This window comes from Delphinus delphis, chromosome 17, assembly GCF_949987515.2.
Source record: "Delphinus delphis chromosome 17, mDelDel1.2, whole genome shotgun sequence".
Classification (NCBI taxonomy): domain Eukaryota; kingdom Metazoa; phylum Chordata; class Mammalia; order Artiodactyla; family Delphinidae; genus Delphinus; species Delphinus delphis.
The window spans coordinates 24,668,857-24,689,882 of record NC_082699.1 but is presented as its reverse complement, the minus strand read 5'-3'; the positions used below and the strand labels follow the sequence as shown (position 1 = coordinate 24,689,882).

At 36.4% G+C, this 21,026-nt stretch overlaps 1 protein-coding gene across 3 annotated transcripts in view; it reads left to right on the top strand.

Annotated features, from left to right (window-relative positions):
- Nucleotides 1-20,512, top strand: part of IMPA1 (inositol monophosphatase 1) — a 28,636-nt gene extending 8,124 nt beyond the window's left edge. For all 3 annotated transcript variants that reach the window (XM_059994826.1, XM_059994824.1, XM_059994825.1), the window contains 8 exons: nt 2,631-2,748; nt 3,128-3,261; nt 5,088-5,192; nt 6,380-6,425; nt 8,651-8,759; nt 10,585-10,693; nt 17,770-17,921; nt 18,788-20,512. In XM_059994826.1, the coding sequence (XP_059850809.1) occupies nt 2,686-2,748; nt 3,128-3,261; nt 5,088-5,192; nt 6,380-6,425; nt 8,651-8,759; nt 10,585-10,693; nt 17,770-17,921; nt 18,788-18,903 (834 nt within the window). In that variant the 5' untranslated portion in view covers nt 2,631-2,685 and the 3' untranslated portion in view covers nt 18,904-20,512. The remainder of the gene's footprint in view (nt 1-2,630; nt 2,749-3,127; nt 3,262-5,087; nt 5,193-6,379; nt 6,426-8,650; nt 8,760-10,584; nt 10,694-17,769; nt 17,922-18,787) is intronic.
- The last annotated feature ends 514 nt before the right edge of the window (nt 20,513-21,026 follow it).

Genomic DNA, 21,026 nt, shown 5'->3' with positions numbered 1-21,026 from the left:
CGTCCAGGGGCGTGTAGTCCCGGTGTAAGCCCCTGATCCCGTGCTGTCCGCAGTCCCGCTGCTGGGGACAGGTGGCAGGAAGGTGGCATGGCTCCCACCGCAGGGAAGGTGGGAGCCAGGTCAGAAAAAGTTGAAAATGTTTCATGTGTTTGTCTTTGAGAAAGTGAAGGTGAACAAAATGTGTTCCTTTTTGAGATATACTCAAAACTGGTTGGAAAGATAAGGCATGCACGCAAATGACCGAAATGTAAGGAAAACATTCCTGAGTGCCCTAAGAGTGGTGTACAAAGTTTTATGGGGTCTTCCAGGCTTGGGTGTCCTCTGAGCTTCTCATAGCATGTTCCCTCCTAAGGAATGTCATTCAGACTCAGGACTCAGTTGTTGCCTACTCAGGTGACTTGCATATTTAAATCTGCAGGTCATACCTCTCCTCTGAGGTCAGGATGCATACAGTCCGCTGCCTAATTGACATCTTCGTTTGGTTTCACAAAGGTTCCTCATCCTCTACTCATTAAACTTTTGTTCTCCCGACCTCCTACCCAGATCCCAAATTTGACTCTTCTATTGCTCCGTGTTTCAGTAAATGTCACCATTATCCATTCAGTTGCCAAAGTGAGATATCTGGGCATCATTAAACTCTTCCTCTCCCTCATACTCCATATCCAATCTATTGCTAAGTGCCCTCAGCTTTACCTCCCAAAGCAAATATCCCCACTGTCTACTCTTCTCTCCATCCTCTAATCCATTCTGTTTAGCAGCCACAATGTAGTGATTCCTCATGGCTCTCAAATCAAAATCTTACCTCTAAGGCCTCGCTGGGGATGAGCCCTACTATCCCCCGGCCTCACCCCTCCCCCATTTCTCTTGATCTGTGAGCTGTCACACTTAGGCCTTTCAGTTGCTCTTCACATACCAGGAGTCCTGCAGTTGAGTTAGTTAATACCTATTCTCTTGTCCGTCAAATCTTGGTTGAACCATGTTCTTAGGGAAACCGTATCTGGTACCTAAGACCAGGTCAGAGTTCCCCTGTTACATGCTTCTCATTGCACTTCTGCGTAGCCTTTATTGCATTTGTGATGTTGCATGTGGTCTGTGATTTTTTTTTTTTTGATTAATACCTGACTACCCACTAGAGAGTAAGTGTGAACTCTGCCTGTTTTTCTTCACTGTGATGCATTGCACAGCATATAATAGATATTCAGCACATAGCTCTTGAATGGTTAAACAGATTATGACTTCTGGGTGGAGAATCCCTAGAAGAAAGGGTAGCTTTTGAAGTGAGCCTGGAAAAATTGGTAGGAGATATCAGTGCTGTTAGTACAGGGAGATATGAATGGCTTAAGCAAAGTTTCTGGCTAGAAAGCAGATTCATAGTGAGAACATCTAGTTCTGTTTAAGCCTAGAAGAAAGAAATGGGAGTAAGTAAGAATGAAAAAAAAAGTTTGGAAACAATTCTTGAAGTGCTCTAAGCAGTTACTCCTATAACTCAAAAAGTGGCTTCCTTTTAAAATTATTTAAACGCTCATATCAAGAAGAAGAAGCAACTAGCAGAAACAGCTCAAAGTATCTGTCCTTTGTCCTCCCTTCCCTTCCCCTCCCTCTCTTCCCCTCCCCATTCCTATACTGTGAGCACCATGATCGGGATTTCCGACCAGTCTTCAAGGTGAAACTCTGTGTAAGTTATTCTCAAATATAAAGATGACAAAATTAGGGTTGTTTTATAAATGATCCACATTTTTCTGAGTCTGACAGCTTGAAAAGCTTCACTGTCCTGGGTACAGGTTTGAGAGTGTGGTCAAGCCAGTGGTGAGTTAGTTTAGTCTTCTCTTCAGAAGTCAGTGGAAAGCTGGACAGTTCAGAAGACAAAAATGTGTTGTTTTTTTCCCTCTCTGAAACTTGGGGAAATTCCTTTTTTACTTTATTGTTATTTTTTTAGTCCTGGAATTTTCTTTCCTCAGAATGTTATGATAGAAAGAGCAGTGGACTTTAAATTCAGAATTGAGTTCGAATTCTGACTGGGTCATCTGTCTAATAAAGCAAATTACTTATAATCACTGAGCTTTAAGTTCTTCATCTTTACAACCTCATTAAAAATAAATTTGCATGTATGAAGTACTGAACTACCTGACATTCAATTAGTACATGCGCCTTCTACCCCTTCCCTTCAAAGCTTCTTTAATTTCTATCTGTGGCTAGTGGAATGCACGGATGCCAAAACTGCAGATACTGAAAACTGTCTGTGTTCCCTGTGTTCTTTCTCTAATTTTCACTTTATTCTTAACCCAAACATGCACCTGTCTTTTAAGATATTTCTTGTGTCCTTTCTTCTCCATTCCCTAGACCAATGCTGTTTTTTAAAATGTATGGTATGGGCACTTTGGGAGACACTTTTATAGAATAAAATTTTATAGAATAAAATGAATAAAATAAAATTTTATAGAATAAAATTTTTTGTTATGAAAATGTTTCTACAATAGAAGTGAAGTAATTTAGATAAAAAGTGTTTCTTAATGGACCTGTGAGTGAATACTGAAAAAAACTGAACTCTAGAATCAGGTAGAGGGTGAATCCTGAATAAAAGTATTTTGCAAATTGAGCTGTTTTTGTGACCTAACTATTCTATGATTAAGATTTTTAGAGATTTGTAACTGCTGTATCTTTGTACGTGTTAAATCTGTTCCGAAGATGGCTGATCCTTGGCAGGAATGCATGGATTATGCAGTAACCCTAGCAAGACAGGCTGGAGAGGTATGGACTGAAATCTTTTCAGCCATGATGTGTTGGATGTGGACAGCGTGTGGTTGCCTTGTTAAACAAAACATATACTTTGATTAATCTGTATTTGTTTTCATTTTATTGAACTTTAGTGGAGTGATAGTTTAATTTTATGTCACTAAACTTTTTGTGATGACAGTTGTGAATCTAAAATAGGATGTAAGATTCTATGATTTTATACCTAGAAGGTCATAACCCCTAAGGATTTATTTTATTTACACTGTGCTAAGAAATATTTAAGAATATCATTTAAGACAGATTGAATGTTTCAAACCATTTCTGTATTTCATCTTTTAGTTTGATTTAAAATGACTTATGCTTTTCCTATTTGCTTACCAAAAAATCTTTTTAGATGGCTCGTGAAGCCCTAAAAAACGAAATGAATATTATGATCAAAAGTTCTCCAGTTGATTTGGTAACTGCTACTGACCAAAAAGTTGAAAAAATGCTTATCTCTTCCATAAAGGAAAAGTATCCATCTCACAGGTATTTCTTATTTCAATTTCTTGTGATAAAAATGAAATCTAGGTTGGTGTCAATAGTACTAGACAGAAGTTTTGATTTTAGACTCAGTAATTGACTATACTTAATTTAAGCTGAACGGGAATTTATTTGGAGGGTGTTGGGCAGCTCAGGAGCCCTGAGAGCAGGGCTCAGGTGGGAACCAGGGAGGAAGGCAGAGCTGGTTAGGATTGGGTTAGGGTTAGGGTTAGGGTTAGGTTTAGGGTTAGGGTTAGGAGCCATTGCTTCAGATGCTGCTGGTAGCCTCACTCCTGACCCTGCTCACTTTGGATATCTTTACCCCATTAGCTCAAGATTACAAATCCTGGGCAAGAACATCTGCTAGCTGAACTGAGATTGTTTGCCTAAGCTCACACTTCCAGGGAGCAGTGAACAGGGGCTATTTGGATTCCTTTATAGTAAGAGGAGTGTTTGGATGCTGGGAAGTTGACGTGACAAGTGGCTGGCATAGACAAGATTTAAAAGTTCAGTTTTATTCTCTATATTGCAAACTTTTTTAGGTGCTACAGTCATGGTAGCTTTAAGGAGTTTGAGAGAAAATACTAAAATCAGGGCTTTCTTTATAGGCACAGAAATATAACCAAAATATTGTCATCATTTTAAGGGTTTAACATTGTCATTCTCTACTTCTTCGTGATCATGCCATTGGCCATTCCTGGTATTTTAGTCACTGAGGAGAAAAAAAATGTTTAAAGCTAAATATATGTCTTCTCAATGAAAGGGTTTATAGCCAAGAGAAAAAGAGATACAAGAAAATTATGATAATGATTATTAGGACTGTTCAGTATTGAATAAAGGACATAAATAAAAAAGAAAGTAGCAACGGAAAGAAGAAATCCAGTGAACTCAGACACCATTTACAGAATTCACCTGAGATTTACTGTGTAGCGTGTTTTAGGAAAGCATGTTGACACAGTAATTTTGGTGGGTGATTTGCTTTCTCATTGACTTATTTAATGTTCTGTATATTATCTATTGCTGTATAGCAAGTTACCCTAAAAACTTAGCAGCTCTAGACAGCAAACATTTATTATCTTCGAGTTTTCTAGGGTCAGGAATGTGGTAGTAGCTGGCCTGTGTTGTTCTTGCCAGGGTCGCGTAACGTTATAGTCAAACTGTGGGTCACCTCAGGCTCAACTGGGGCTGAAGGGGCCATTCACTTATGTGATTGTTGGTGACTTCAGTTCCTCATGGGTTGTCTGCGGCAGCTCCGCTCAGTTCCTTACCATCTGGGCCTCTCCACAGAGCAGCTGATAACATGGTGGCCGGCTTCCCCCAGAGCAACAGAGGGAAGGGGAGGGAGGAAGAAATAGAGTGAATAAGATGGAAACCTCAGTGCCATTTTGTGAACGAGTCTTCCAAGTTGCACGTTGTCACTTCCACTTTGTTCTATTGGTTAGAAACGAGTCACTAAGTCCAAATTCACACTCAAGGCAAAGGGTGTTAGGCTCTACCTCTTGAAGAGAGGAGTATGAGAGAATCTGTGGACTTATTTTTAAAACCTCCACATTTCCTTAGTAAGTTCTCATCTGCAACAAATTCCCTTTTCAGCATGTGTGCCTTCACTTATCCTGGCATTACATTTGAGAATTTCAGATTCTGTTATTTTTCACATGACTTTGTTCTGGGGGAAGTAAAACTTTCTCACTTTCATCAGTCTGCAGGAAAAACAATAGAAAAGTGTAGTGTACGGACTTTTGTTATGTTTTATAGTAGACCCTGGGTAGCTTAAGGTTTGAAAATTGTTGAAAGCAATGTAAAGATTCAGAGTTTGTCATTTTTGTTTTTAGTTTCATTGGTGAGGAATCTGTGGCAGCTGGAGAAAAAAGTATTTTAACTGACAGCCCTACGTGGATCATTGACCCTATTGATGGAACAACTAACTTTGTACATGGGTATGTTTTAAAAATTTTAATATTGTAATTGCTGTTACTGTATTAACTGAATGGACTGTTGGATATTTTTTTTTGTTCACAAACATATATACTTTAGAGAACTGTGTAGATTGTAGAGTAGTTTGTAAGTGTATTATGCATAATTTTCATCAGCTATGGAAGAGGTGATGAAGTATTAATGTTGTAGACTTGTCTTGTGCAGGGAAGTGCCCTGTTTACTATTCTTTTTCTCACTGTTGAAACCACATAAAAATGTATGCAAGCAACATTGCTCCTTTGAGATCAATTAAGGAAATAACTAACTCAATACTGGAGTGTTGTCTATATAGAATGGGTTCAATCCAGGAGAAAAAAACTGTTAAAAAGAGCATGGGTTTTAGGATGTGTGAATTGTGACCTTGAGCAAGTTGCTTAATCTTTCTAGGCCTCAGTTTTTTTTTTTCATTCTATAAAATGGGCACATTAATGGTACCTGCCTCATAGAATTGCTTGTTGATGGGACTCAATGAGTTGTACATTTATATAAGAACTTACTCTAGTGCCTGGCACAAAGTAAGTATATAACTCAGGATATTTAGAAGAAAGCCTGATAGAATTGCCAGTGAGAGTTCAAATGAGTAGCCTAGTTTGGTGGGATGACACATAGTTGTTATATTTGAAGTTACCATGTAGCTAGCTGTACGTATCTTTACTAATAGAATTGTTAAAGCCATAAAGCTAAGATGTAGAATCGTTTTGTTAATGTGGAAAGATGCTCATAATATTATGTAACATAGAGAAGATTATAATATATAGTATGATCCCATTTTTGTTAAAATTAAAACTATATTAATGGAATTCTACATTTAAATTGTATGAAATGGCATACAGTGCCAAGTGGCCTTCCCACTTCTGACCCCAGCTTCTCAGGACCCATCTCTGGAGGTGACCATTGTTATCAGCTTCTTGTGAATCCTTTCAGAGATGTCTCATGCCTGTAGAAGCATCCTGTATGTATGCATCTGTATATTCTACCCTCCCCATCCCCTACGATTTACACGAAGGGTTGCATACTGTACGCACAGTTCTGGGGGAGGAGGGATAAGACTGTTCACATGAAAAAAATTGTAAGCAGTTTTATTATGAAAACACGTTTGTTGAAAATAAGTTCTATTTTGATAAATTTATGTGTGTGTTTTTTTTTAAAGATTTCCTTTTGTAGCTGTTTCAATTGGCTTTGTTGTTAATAAAAAGGTATGTCGTTTAAATTTATGGTTGGTAAAATGCCTTGCTCTCATTTTCTGAGAAAAGAGTAAATGTGTCTCCATAATAAATTTAGGTTTGTCTCTATGCAATTTATGTAGCTGCATTATTTTGAAATAAACTCCAGAACTGTTAAACTTGTCATGATACTTTTTCCAGTGAAGAAAATGTAATGTTTTCTGAGAAGATTTTACAAGGAAAAAATGCACACAAATAACTGAAATATGATTCAGTATTTAATCACCATTATATATATGATAGAGTCAGATAAGATAGGCGTTGATGTAGGGTCTGAAATGCTTAATGGAAGAGGTGTGCTTTGAGCTAGGAATGCTTTAGTAAGCATTGTGAAGGGAAACATCAGGAAGTGAAAGGGGCCAAGCATGGTTAGAAAAGGCAGACTATGTTCAGGAACCTGAACACTTGCTGTATCTAAAGCCCAGTAGAGTACAATCTCTACCTGTTGCATTTCCGTGCTGTTTGGGTATTTGATTGATCAAAACACGAATGATGTTTACTAACATCTTATAACTGTCTTCAAGGGGCTTGCGATATATTTGATCAGCATGTACACAAGAGAGTTAAGAAATCTCTGAAAATAAAAACACAGATTAGTGCAAATGAAATCTTAGGCACAGGATTGTGTTAATCACTGAGAACATTCAAAGGGAGATAGGTGAGCATTTCTCATTTAATCAGCCCTGGGCTGTTGAACTCCCAGTTCAGTGCAAAAGTTACACGTGTGAACAGATAAAGGTAATATGTGGTGGAACTGTGAAAAAAAAAAATACTATGAGAACATGAAGAGGGTGTAACCAATTCTGCCAGGAGTTGTTTGGGGAAATCTTCATACTAAATGTAATGGGTCTTAGAATTTGGTCATGTGAGTTGGGTCATAGCAAATTAGGGGTTTGCCAGATAAAGAAGAAAAGGAAAGCATTTTAATCAGAAAGAACAGTTTGGAGAAGAGCATGATGTGTGTGGGGAACGGTGAGATGTTCATTGTGGGCAAACCTCTAGAAATGGCAGGAGCAGAACCAATGAGGTGAGTTAGTTGTGGTCTTGCCGTGAGGCACCGTGGCCTGTCCATGTCAGAACATTTAGATTTTGTTTTTAGGTGGTAGGAAACCAGTAGAGGTTTTTAAGTGCAGAGTGACAGATATTTCCAGCAATGTAGAGGTCACACCAGAGGGGCAGGTGATTCTGAACTCAGATGGAGGTGGGGAGAATGGCTGAGGAAATGCCAAAAATCAGGAAGTGTTTTCAAGATAAAATTGGAAGGAAGTGACTAATGGGGAAGGAATGAGGTGTGAGTGATCAGGTAGTGAGTGAGTTTGACCTCCTCAATTGAGGTTTCTGCAAGCCTAGGTTCTGAAGCACAGCTACTGACCTGTTAAGATGGGGTTGGTGGGAGCCACAGTTAGAGAGGTAGTTGAATTTGTGGACTGGAAAGAACAAACCTGTAAGAATCGAGAGAGCTAAAAGGGAAATGGAAGAAGAGGAAGAATGAAAAACTCTGGGGAACACAACTTTTAGGGGTTAGGCAGAGAAGAAGGTCATAAGAAACTGTGACACCAAGACAGATCAGTGAGTGTAGTAGGAGGTCTAGGAGAATACTGCCAGGAACACGGAGTATGGGATTAACTGGTGATGGTCAGCAGTCTCCAAATCTTCAGAAGACGCATTTGGTCAGCAAGAGTGCATTGATATGCGTGATCAGGGAAGAAGCCAAATTGTAGTGTAGTAAGAGAATGGGAGATGCAAAGTCTAGACCACTCTTTGGCAGTGAAGAGAAAAGGAGAAGGTAATGTTTTGAAGGTTTTGTGAGAGAGGAAGAAATTTGGCGAGAAGTCCCGGAATGAAAGTCCAAGAGAGGAGGGATCAGTTGATGGAGCAGTTTTTCAGAGAAGTTTAACAGGAAGAAGAATTCACCCTAGAAAACAGGAGCAACCTGTCTTCATCTGAGGCAGGAAGGAGAGAGGTCAAGGTGGGTGCCCTTAAATTTAGAAATGGATGAGACAGGAGTCAAGTGTTTAGGTCTGATGACTTCTTTCCTCTGACTAAGCTGGGAATTAGCATTTTAAATATCCCATGGTTTAGCCATTTGAAAACATTATTGGTATACCAGATTTTCTTGTTACTTTCTTAGAAAAAGTATGGATGACATGAGAAAGAATACTCAGGTTTGGTAAAGGAAACTTGTTTTCCTTCTGCAGATGGAATTTGGAATTGTATACAGTTGCATGGAGGATAAGATGTATACTGGCCGGAAAGGAAAAGGTGCCTTTTGTAATGGTCAAAAACTACAGGTTTCACGCCAAGAAGGTTGGTTTATCTTCTAATTTTTGGTGTGATTGATATTATGTATTCGTATGCTACTGTTTTTGAATGTTAACCTGTAGAGCTCTCCAAGTGTTAACTGATTCATAAATTGTGTCTGTTTTCTCTGTACTTTTTAATTGTGACCACAATTTTGGATGTAGTAGTGGAAGCAGGGGAAGCAAGTGCGATGGAGCAGAAGACACTTGAGGCTTGCGTTTTGTCAGGGGCTGGGGAGGAAGATGAGTAAGAATGACTCTCTGCCCTCATGGCCTTCATGTTTTATTGCTTCAGCCACTGCATCTCAAATTCTTTGTAGAATTCCTTTGTTCTGATGCCATTGGGCCCAGTTATTAGTAAATTGAGGGGGAAAAGGCACTTCAAGTTGGGAATCATTAAAAATGAGGCATAAAACTATTATATATAGGATGCATAAACAACAAAGTTCTACTGTATAGCACAGGGAACTATATTCAGTATCCTGTGATAAGCCATAATGGAAAAAAATATGAAAAAGAATACATATATATGTATAACTGAATCACTTTGCTGTATAGCAGAAACTAACCCAACATTCAGTTATACATATATATATTCTTTTTCATATTCTTTTCCATTATGCTTTATCACAAGATATTGAATATAGTTCCCTGTGCTGTACAGTAAGCCTTGTTGTTTATGCATTCTGTATATAATAGTTTGCATCTGCTAGTCCCAAACTCCCAATCCTTCCATCCCCCTTGGCAACCACAAGTTTGTTCTCTATATCTGAGTCTGTTTCTGTTTTGTAGATATGTTCATTTGCATGATATTTTAGATTCCACATATAAGTGATATCATGTGGTATCTTTCTCTTTCTGATTTACTTCGTTTAGTATCATAATCTCTAGGTCCATCCATGTAGCTGCAAATGGCATTATTTCATTCTTTTTTATGGCTGAGTAATATTCCATTGTATGTATATACCACATCTTCTTTATCCATTAATCTGTTGATGGACATTTAGGTTGTTTCTGCATCTTAGCTATTGTAAATAGTGCTGCCATGAACATAGGGATGCATGTATCTTTTCAAATTATAGTTTTATCTGGATATATGCCCAGAAGTGGGATTGCTGGATCATACAGCAACTCCATTTTTAGTTTTTTGAGGAACCTCCATACTGTTTTCCATAATGGCTGCACCACTTTACATTCCTGCCAACAGTGCTACCATTTAATTTTAATTTTTGTCTTTTTCAAATCTATATATAAATTATTTAATTTCTAGATTCCACTTTTTTTTTTTTTTTTTTTTTTTTTTTTTGCGGTACGCGGGTCTCTCACTGTTGTGGCCTCTCCCGTTGCGGAGCACAGGCTCCAGACGCGCAGGCTCAGCGTCCATGGCTCATGGGCCTAGCCGCTCCGTGGCATGTGGAATCTTCCCGGACCGGGGCACGAGCCCATGTCCCCTGCATTGGCAGGCGGACTCTCAACCACTGCGCCACCAGGGAAGCCCCCTAGATTCCACTTTAAAAAAAAATATGTAAGGCGTTTGCTCGTTTCCCACTAAATGTGTCATGCATGCAGGCAGATTGGTTATATTCTGTACTTTTGGGGGGGTGGTGTAAGGAGCTAGACTCTTTTTGATGATTATAAAAATGATGATAAAATAACTAAAAGATAATAAATTGATAAGTATTTTAATATTTAAAGCCTTAGAAAGAAACAGATATGATACAACTGGAAAGAGGAATAAAAATGTCCAATTTGTTCTGAGTTACAAGTGTCAAATTTTTTATCAGAATTCTTTTTAATAAACTCTAATGATTATTTAAAACATTTTCTTTTAGATGTTACCAAATCACTCTTGGTGACAGAGTTGGGCTCTTCCAGAACACCAGAGACTGTGAGAATTATTCTTTCTAATATGGAAAGGCTTCTTTGCCTTCCCATCCATGGGTAAGCTCTTTTCACTTTTTCCCAAAATTTGAACATTCTATGTTAACATTATAGATAATTTGACATTCTAAGGAATGAATTTTTCTTTAGAAATGAAATTTTTAATTAATAGACATGGGATCAGTACCGTAATTCTAATTTTATAATGTAATTTTTAAAACTTTTATTTGAAAATAATTTCAAATTTAACAAAATTTTCGGAAATAAAAAACTACAAGAAACAGGAGTATACACTTTATCCAGATTCACCTATTGTTAACATTGTACCCCGTTTGCTTTATCATTTTATCATTCCTTCTTTTCTCTGTGTCTGTCTGTCTCTCTCTCTCTCTCTGTGTATGTGTGTGTGTGTGTGTTTGTGTATACTCCTTTCTTTCCCTGAACTATTTCATGGTAAATTATTTAGATCATGGCTCTTTACCCCTAAATACTTCAGTTTGTTATTTCCTAAGAATAAGGATACTCTCTTCCATAACCACAGTACAATTATTGACTTCATGAATTTGCTCTTTATCTAGTCTACCATCCATACATATATAGCTTTGTCAGTTGATCTAATAATGTCTTTTATAGCATTTTTGTTCCTCCAGTGCAAGATTCAGTCTAGTGTCAGTATTATGTTTAGTTGCCATGTCTCTTTAGCCACCTTTAATCCAGAACATTTCCACAGCCTAAGTAATTACCCACTTCCTCTAAGTTTTCAAGTTATTTGCATGGAGGTATACAAGGTAGAATCTTATAGTTTATTTCTGGCCTCTCTGTATCAGTAGTTATTTCCCCCTTATCATTTCTTATTTTGTATATTTGTGCTTTCTTCTTTTTAAAAAGTCTTGATTAAGTTACTTGGTGGTTTGTCTATTTTATGTTTTTTCAAAGAACCAGGATTTTGCTTATTAATCTGGTCTACTGTTTTTCTCCTCTGCTTTATTATTTTCATCATTGTGCTTTCTTTTTGTTCATTTTGTTGTTTCCTTTATTTTTCCTTTTTAAGTAGAGAATTTATTTTTATGCTTTGATTTTTATTGATATAAGTATTTAGGCTATGAATTTTTATCTGATTACTGCTTTAAATGTATCCCATAGATTCTGATGTGTTTTCCTTTCAATTAATTTTCACAAAATTTGTTACTTCTGTTTGTATTTCCCTTTTCACCCAAGAGTTGTGTTCTTAAATTTCCACGAGGAAATGACTTTTTTTGCTTTTTTAATTTCATTTTTAATTTGTAGTTTTATTACATTGTAATAAATATATATTATGGAACTTTATGTTTTCCTTGTGCCCTGTATATGATCAATTTTTGTGGAACTTACATATGCACTGAAACAAAAGTACATTCTGTATTGTACTTTGATGTTTGAACTTGAAATCTGCTTTGACATCAGAATTGTGCCTGGTAAATCTTTGTCCACTCTTATTTTTAGTCCTTTTGAATCACTGAGTTTTAAGTGCATCTCTTGAATACATCATAGAGTGGAGTTTTGCTTTATAATCAATTTGAAAATCTTTTTTCTTTCCATAAAAAAGGTAGGCTTGCTCATTTATTGATATGACCGTTTTGTTTGGTCTCAATTCTGTTGTATTATCTTACATTGTAATTACTTTGTATATTATGTTATAGTTACTGTATTTATTTGGTGTATCCCCTCTGCCTTTTTTCTTTTTAGAAATAGAAATTTGTGAAAGGTTCAATTTTATTCTTGTGGGTTTCTTTTATATTAAAACTCTTTATAATGCTCTTAATATTCTCTTTTCTTACTTGACCATTTACTCTCTGTAAAGGCTCCAGAACGTTTTGGCTTCCGCCTGTTACCTATATGACATTCACTGATTTTACTCTACTTTCCCCTTTTTCTCACCCTTTTCATCCAGTTTTTTAAGTTGCATTCTTTCTACTTTGTCAGACGTATTATTATTACATATTCTTTCACCCACGGTCCCATCCTGTGGTCTTAGTTTTTGACTTTATAAAATGCTCACAGTCCTTCCATGAAGTTTTCCTGGTGTCAAAAGTTCATAAATAACAGAATTAAAACCAGCGAATCACTGAAGTATAATTAGTAAAAGTTTATTGTGCACACACCAAAAAGACAGTTTGCAAACCAGGAACACCCTGACCAAAACATGAAATGAGGCTCAGGCATATATTGTTATAAAGCAGCTTATAAAGTGAGAAAGCAGTGACTATTTATTCTTCACAGTGATTGGCTATAATAGAGTTTTTTTAAATGGTAGGGAATTGATTAGTGGTTACCTCATATCAGCCTTGAGAAACAACTTAAGTTTTGCTTGTCATTTCCAGAAGCATAAGCAAGAAATGACCCAGGTTGAGTTAGTTTTGCAAAATATGCTAAATTAAGCTTTGTTTGCATGACTAAACTGGTTTTGTCTGCTCAGGGAATTTTCAAGACTGGTCTCTGTTTGTTTTTGATTTAACACCAATCACCTTTAGATTAGATGAAGCTCATCTCTTAGTAGATTCCTTGAGAAGGGCACATGTACACAGTATTCCATGAGGTCTGGCACATTCCAAACTGTTTTTCTATGGTCTTGAAACGTGAAAGACAGCTTGGCTGGATAGAACATCTTTAGTGAAAGAAAGTATAAAGTACATTTCTTTTTTTTCTTTTATTTTTAGAAATTTATTATTTTTTTATTTACTTACGTTTTGCTTCGTGGGTTTTCTCTAGTTGCGGTGAGTGGGGGCTACTCTTCATTGCGGTGTGTGAGCTTCTCACTGTGGTGGCTTCTCTTGTTGCAGAGCACGGGCTCTAGGTGCACGGGCTTCAGTAGTTGTGGCACGTGAGCTCTAGAGCGCAGGCTCAGTAGTTGTGGTGCACAGGCTTAGTTGCTCCAAGGCATGTGGATCTTCCCGGACCATGGATCGAACCCATGTCCCCTGCGTTGGCAGACGGATGCTTAACCACTGCGCCACCAGGGAAGTCCTGAAGTACATTTCTTAAAAATGCTATTACAGGGCTTCCCTGGTGGCGCAGTGGTTAAGAATCTGCCTGCCATTGCAGGGGACACGGGTTTGAGCCCTGATCCAGGAAGATCCCACATGCCGTGGAGCAACTAAGCCCGTATGCCACAACTACTGAAGCCCGCGTGCCTGGAGCCCCTGCTCCGCAACAAGAGAAGCCACCGCAATGAGAAGCCTGCGTACCGCAATGAAGAGTAGCCCCGCTCGCTGCAACTAGAGGAAGCCCGTGCGTGGCAATGAAGACCCAACACAGCCAAAACTAAAATAAGTAAATAAATAAAAAACCCAAATTTAAAAAAAAATGCTATTATACTGTTGCCTTGCTTTGTACGTTATGAGAAATCTGATGCCAATTTAATCTTCTTGGCTTTTAAATTATTTCATTTTTTACTTGGAGGCTCTGAGAAAAATTTTTTTCTTTTAATCTTCCATGGCTGACACTTTTATAATGGTATATCTTGGAATTGCTCATTCTGGGATGTTTTCTCCCTATAACAGGTAGATTCATATCTTTTTTTTTTTTTTTTTCTGGAAAGTTTTCTTGAGTTTTAGTTTTAAGTATTAGTTCACTTCTGCTGTTTTCATTTTCTTCTTCAGAGACACCAGCAGGAACATTAAATCTTCTTTGTTTCTTCCCTTGCAGCCACTTTCTCTCTGACCCATTTTACTTCTTTCTTTTATCGCTTTTCCTCACTGCCCTTTATTAAGTTTTCATTTGCATCTGTTCTCTTTAGGGGACCTTGCGATTTAGTCTTCTTTTCTGATAGAATTTTGTCTTTTTTGTCCCACTTCTTTTCTGAGTTCAGTCATCTCTTGTTTTATTTTTTCCTTGTTTTATTTTGTTTTGTTCATTTCTGTGCTTAATTTTTTGCAGAGACACTTGATGAGTCAAAAAAACCCCAAACACTTTTATTAGCAATGTCTGATGTTTCACAGTAGATTTGTGTGGATGTGTCTGCTTTTTCTATCTCTGTTCACTTTGCGATCTGGGTTCCTGGTTTCAGAGCTCCTTATCCTGTCAGTTCTACCCTTCTGTATAGGTTCTGTTATGAATTTCTGCTAAGTGGTGGTGGGAGGTGAGGATTGGCATTTCTTGTTTCTCTTTCATTTCTCAGGATCTTTAATTTTTTCACTCTTAGCTCCTGCTTTTCCTTTACTTTGTCCCAAGAGATACCACCTCCTTTTATTTTAAATTGAAGTATAATTATATATTAATTATAAATGACATTTATGAGGCAAAGTAAATCATTATGGGTCAATTTCCTTTGTGTAATTTTTGGGGATTTGTTTAATGAAATGCACTGTATTTGTTTACTTTAATGATGTTTTCTGGTATCATGCTTTAGGGAATAATTTCTTCATAAGTATAGCTACTATTTTTTGAGGCTCTTTTATATGCTAGGCCCTCTGCTAGGTGCTTTACGTCTGTTGTTTCTAATCATTGCAGCCGTAGCCAAGGTAAGTTGGTATTTCCATTTTGATGACAAGAAAGCTAAAATTTGAAGAAGAAACTTTTTCAAAATTATAGTTTTTAAGCAACTGAGTAGGGGAGCAAACTCAAATCTTTGTGATTCTGAAGATAGTCTTTTTTACTCTATACCATCCTAGCTGTATAGGAGGATCAGACAAACATAGAATTCAGTACACATATGCAAAATCTAGACCACAGCCTCAATTATTTGGTAATTAATAATATTTAGTAATATTTGTCCATAAAAGAATATGCTTTCTGATCAAAAGACCTCTTGACTGAGAGCCATTGATACACATCAAAAGTAGACAGAAGCATACCCTATATGCTGTGCTGGAAGAACTGCCTATATAGCATTGTTCTTCCAGCCTAGGGTTCTATGTTTGAATAGAATACCAAGAGATAATTTGTGAGCGATCTTGGTATTTTCTTTCTATGACATGAGATGTGAACTATCACATACCCTTGAGAAGAGGAGGAAAATACACCATTATTTATAAACTAAAAAAAGCCACTAAAGTTAATTTGGGTTTATATATTTGGAAAGCAGTCAAACACCTATGGAAGTTTATTGAGGTTGCTAGTTCTTTCTTAAATTTGATATATAGTAAGAATATAGGCAGTAAAATATATTTGAAATCAAGGCATCATGTAATTCTGATCCTTTTTAAAAAAGAAAAATTGCTTTGGCATGAAGGATGTACTCAGGTGCAGTACTTTTTTTATTTTTAAGAAACTAAACAAATACCACATTAGTCATCAATTTCCCATTATTTCTTTTTTTTATTTTAATTTTATTAGGGTATAGTTAATTTACAGTGTTTTGTTAGTTCAGGTGTACAGCAAAGTGATTCAGTTATACATATACATATATTCATCCTCTTTTAGATTCTTTTTTCATATAGGTTATCCCAGAATATTGAGTAGAGTTTCCTGTGCTGTACAGTAGGTCCTTGTTGGTTATCTGTCTTACATATAGTAGTGTGTGTATGTTCATCCCAGTGTGTGTATGTTCATCCCAAGCTCCTGATTTATCCCTTCCCACTGTGTCTCCCCTTTGGTAACCATGGCTTGTTTTCTATATCTGTAAGTCTGTTTCTGTTTTGTAAGTAAGTTCATTTGTTTCATTTTTAAAAATTAGATTCCACATATCATATGATATCACTCATATGTGGAATCCCCTTATTTCTTTAAAAATAAATAGTGAAGGAACTCAGTGAACAGACCTGACTGCTTTATTTTCAGAGGTTTAAACAACTAAAAAAGAAGCTTGAGTAAAACCCATTTGAAAGTAGTAACTTACAGACATGATGACCTCTTTTTCTTAAACATTTCAGTGTGTATATTTTTGATAAAAGGGACATTCTTTAACATAACCACAATTACTAAAATCAGGAAATTAAGTTTGATACATTATCTAATATAGTGACTTACTTCATATTTTGAAAGAATTCTAATCCAAGATCCAATCCAGGATCATACACTGCATTTAGGTGCCATTTCTCATCAATTTCTTTTAACCTGGAACAGTTGCTTAGTCTATCTTTTATGACCTTGACATTTTTGAAAAACATAGGGTAATTATTTTATAGTATGCCTTTTGATTTGAATTTGTTGGGTTTCCTCATGATTAGATTTGGGTTATGCATTTGGGGCAGGAATGCTACAGAAGTACTGTTATTTCCTTCTCAGTGCATTATATCAGGAGGCACATGGTACCTTTTTGTCCCATTATTGAATATTAACTTTGATCACTTGGTAATGATCTTGCTATCTTTCCCATTGTAATTATTGTGTATCTCATAGGGAGATACTTTGATATGTAAATATCAGTCATCCACTCATTTTAGCGTTTATTTTTTATTTATTTTATTTATTTATTTATTTATTTATTTATTTTGCGGTACGCGGGCCTCACACTGCTGTGGCCTCTACCGTTGCGGAGCACAGGCTCCGGACGCGCAGGCTCAGCGGCCATGGCTCACGGGTCCAGCCGCTCCGCGGCATGTGGGATCTTCCCGGACCGGGGCACGAACCCTCGTCCCCCGCATCGGCAGGCAGACTCCCAACCACTGCGCCACCAGGGAAGCCCTAGCGTTTATTGATGATTCTTTCCTGAATCAGTTATTATTATAATGGCTAATAAAGTAATGTCTGTACTTACCTTAACTTGATATATTTCCAAGGAAAAGCTACTGTGAGAAGGCAAACCTGAAATAATCTTTCCAGGCAGGGCTAGATCTAAGCAGAGCCCACCAGTGCTGTTATCTCTTTGGTCACGCGTACTGATGCCCATGCAGTTGGGGATGACCGGGAGTACATTTTCACCCTTCTATAAACTACTTGTATTGTGGGGCTATTGTCCCTGGGTTTAGACCACGATGAATATACATGCATACCATGATAGTAGAATTATAGCATTTTCTTCAGTTTTTTTCCCCAAAATATCCTTGTTTTAAAGTTTATGTTACAAATGATTGCTTCATAAGGATTAGTTTTGTCATTTATATAGTGCATCATGACTGTTGCATCAGGCAACACTTAAAAGAAACTGAAGTTAAGGAGGAATGCCTTATTTGAAATAATTTCTTTTTCTATCTTATTTTTAAAATGTTATTTGTTAGGATCCGAGGTGTTGGAACAGCAGCTCTTAATATGTGCCTTGTGGCAGCTGGAGTTGCAGATGCATATTATGAAATGGGAATTCACTGCTGGGATGTAGCAGGTGCTGGTGTTATTGTGACTGAAGCGGGTGGAGTACTCTTGGATGTAACAGGTAAAATTATGGGACAGTAAAGCATTTTTCTTTCCATATCTGTTGGACCTTCCTCTATATATGGCTTTTTTCCTTTAATGTTTGTTACATGTTATACCTCAGCTCTTAAGGCAAAAAAAGCCAGTAATTTTCTACACAATCAAAATAACAAACATTGCGAGATAGAGGCAAGGATAAGAAGCTAATGGTAACATGGGATTAATAATGATAAATGGCTTAGCCTCTTCAAGTATGAGTATCAGGAACTCTTGAGAGGCTATAGAAAAAGTCAAGAAGGTCACTGAATCTGAGAATTGTACCAAGAGTTCTCTGAATGGTGACCATGGTGGTGGTTGAACATGGACTTCCTCCACCATCACTTTCTGCCTTGAGCCTAGAGGGGCTACGTATTTCCTCTGTGCTGGTGGTGAGATTTTTAAAAGAGTAAACCTGGGTTAAAATAATTCATCAGTGGCCTGGGAGAAAGGCAGCAAAGTATTAAGGAAATGGGAAGGAGAGTGGTGTGAAAATGCATTGGAGTCAGACTTTCTGTCCATAGATTCCCAAACATTAAAGAGGTAATAAGAGTAATAAAAAGAAGAAATAGAACACACAAAAGGTGAAATAGAGAAAAGATGACATTTTCCAGACTAGTGTGATTGAGATACCAGTTCCCTCCACAACTGGTATTTACTAAAAGAAGGTGCTTAGAAACCCATTTATGTATTATCAAAGCTTAAACATTATGGTTATGTGACAGCATAGATCTTTTTAAAGATAGTCGAAAGTATTAAAATGTTATGATTGACCATAGTACATATTGTTATGCAAGTTTTATAGGAATTACTTTTGTACAGGATATAACCATGTTCCATATTTGATTTTAGGTGGACCATTTGATTTGATGTCACGAAGAATAATTGCTTCAAACAATAAGACATTAGGAGAAAGGATAGCCAAAGAAATTCAGATAATACCTCTTCAAAGAGATGATGAAGATTAATTCTAACAGCTTCACACATTCAATCACAGTTGCATCTCTCCAGGTTTGCTGATGGTGTTACAAAATTCAGGACATCTGTTTCACTTGAATAATATGATTGGTTTAAATTGTCGTCGATGTCCAGATTAAAAATTGCAACTTGTTCTGTATTTTACTAAGAGTAGGTATGCAAGAATGGCTGAAATGTTTGTTGCATTGTTTTAAAAATTTTTGCGTGTTAAGAATGTACTTTGGGAAAAATATGCAGGCAGTTGATGAGACAGGTATCACATCAACTGAAATAGTCAATTAGCAATTTAGAGTTTCTAAGTATTTATGAGCCTCTGAAACCTTGACTTAACTATTTATGTGCATATGCATTCTTAATTAGAAAGTTAACTTTTTGGAAAATTTTTTTTCTTTAGTTCCAAAAGCCATACTTAACTAAATTTGTAAGAAGTATATAATGAGTACTTCCTAGACCAAGGTTTCTTTCTTTGCAGAGAACCGTGTTTTATTAATCAGTGTAGCACCAAACATGGTACCTGTTAAATAGTAGGCAATCCAAAAATAAGCATTGAAAGAATTAATATTTTAACGGTAGCAATTCCTAGTTGCTACATAAAGTAATGAGCTCATCGTTCTGTAATTTTACTTCAGAATGGAAGTAGAAATTATCTAGTTTGGAAGTAGAAATTATCTAGTCATCCTTTTTATATTTCACATTACCATTCCTTTTAACATTTCACATTACCATGCCATTTCAATTAACTGTACCTATACGTCCTGATATATTTCAGTTACTGTACCTCCTGATATCATTTGTTATTGTGGGCATTTCTGCAGTTTATATGTTTTTCAAAACACTGCATTGCAGTATTTGTTTGGATTTCTTTAAAGTCCATATATAAAAGAGAAGAAACAGTTTCAGAAAAGCACTTCCATCAGGTATCTGATGTAACTAGATACTGTATGACACTTTACTAAACTCAAAATTCATGTTTTCAAGATGATCTGGCTGAGCACAGGAACCTGGCAGATATACTGCTTTGTTAATATTGAACTATTTCTTTCTTCCCAATCTCCTTATTTACCTTTGTTGATTCTATTCAGCCTTAAAATATTCCTTAATAGTCTTTGGCTTCTCAAACTCAAAAAGAAAATTGTTCTGGTTCATAGATACTTTTAAAAGAATAACTTATTGCTTAGCCTTGTCCTTTGACACATGAACAGTATTAAGTTTTGTTATAGGCTCATGTGAGCCTTATATTTGATGAAAAGAGAAGTGCTTCTATAAAGTTTTCAAGACAGGATTGTTTTTTTTTTTAATTGTCGTGCACATCTAATACATTAAATATCTATGAACCTAAGATTTGAGTATTATAATTACTGTATTTGTACTGTTGGTCAAATGCATCTCATACTGTAGTATTCTAAGACAGGTTGTTTTGCAATTAAATATATTGTGATTAAGAATATGATCATAAATAAAATTTTAACTAAAAAGTATATATATGTTATAGTCAGGGTTTATAGTCTTCCCAAGTGTACACACACACACACATATAAAATATACACACTTGAACACCCCTCCTTTTTAAAATAAAAAATGAGCTCATTCTATCATGTACTTATGTGTGAAGTGTTCTTTGGATTCAGTATGAATTACTAGCTATTCCTAGAAATGATTTACAATGTCTGGGTCAGTAGTTTGCCTGTGATATATATCATTTTGACTCAGTTGTCCTTCATTTCAAGATCTAATCTAGAGCCTAAGATACAATGTTTAAAGAAAGAAAAAATAATCATTTCAAATTGTTTCTATTTGCTTCAAGTTCATAACCCCCTATCTTTACCCTTCCTCATTTGGAAAAATTAATTCTTTTGTTATCCAATTAATATATACACATAGTTGAAAATTTCAAATAATATACAGAGCTCAGAAGGAAAAGCAACATTTTCCTATCCCATTCGACCTCACCCCTAAGTTGATCTCCCCAAACTCTTTAAGTAGTTTCTTTTGGTATTTACCTCCATCTTAAAAAAAAAAAGATAAACATATTCTGTTATATCTTTATTTATTGACTTTATTAATTATCTATTAACTTGCTATTATGGAAGATGAGGATTTTGTACTCTTAACT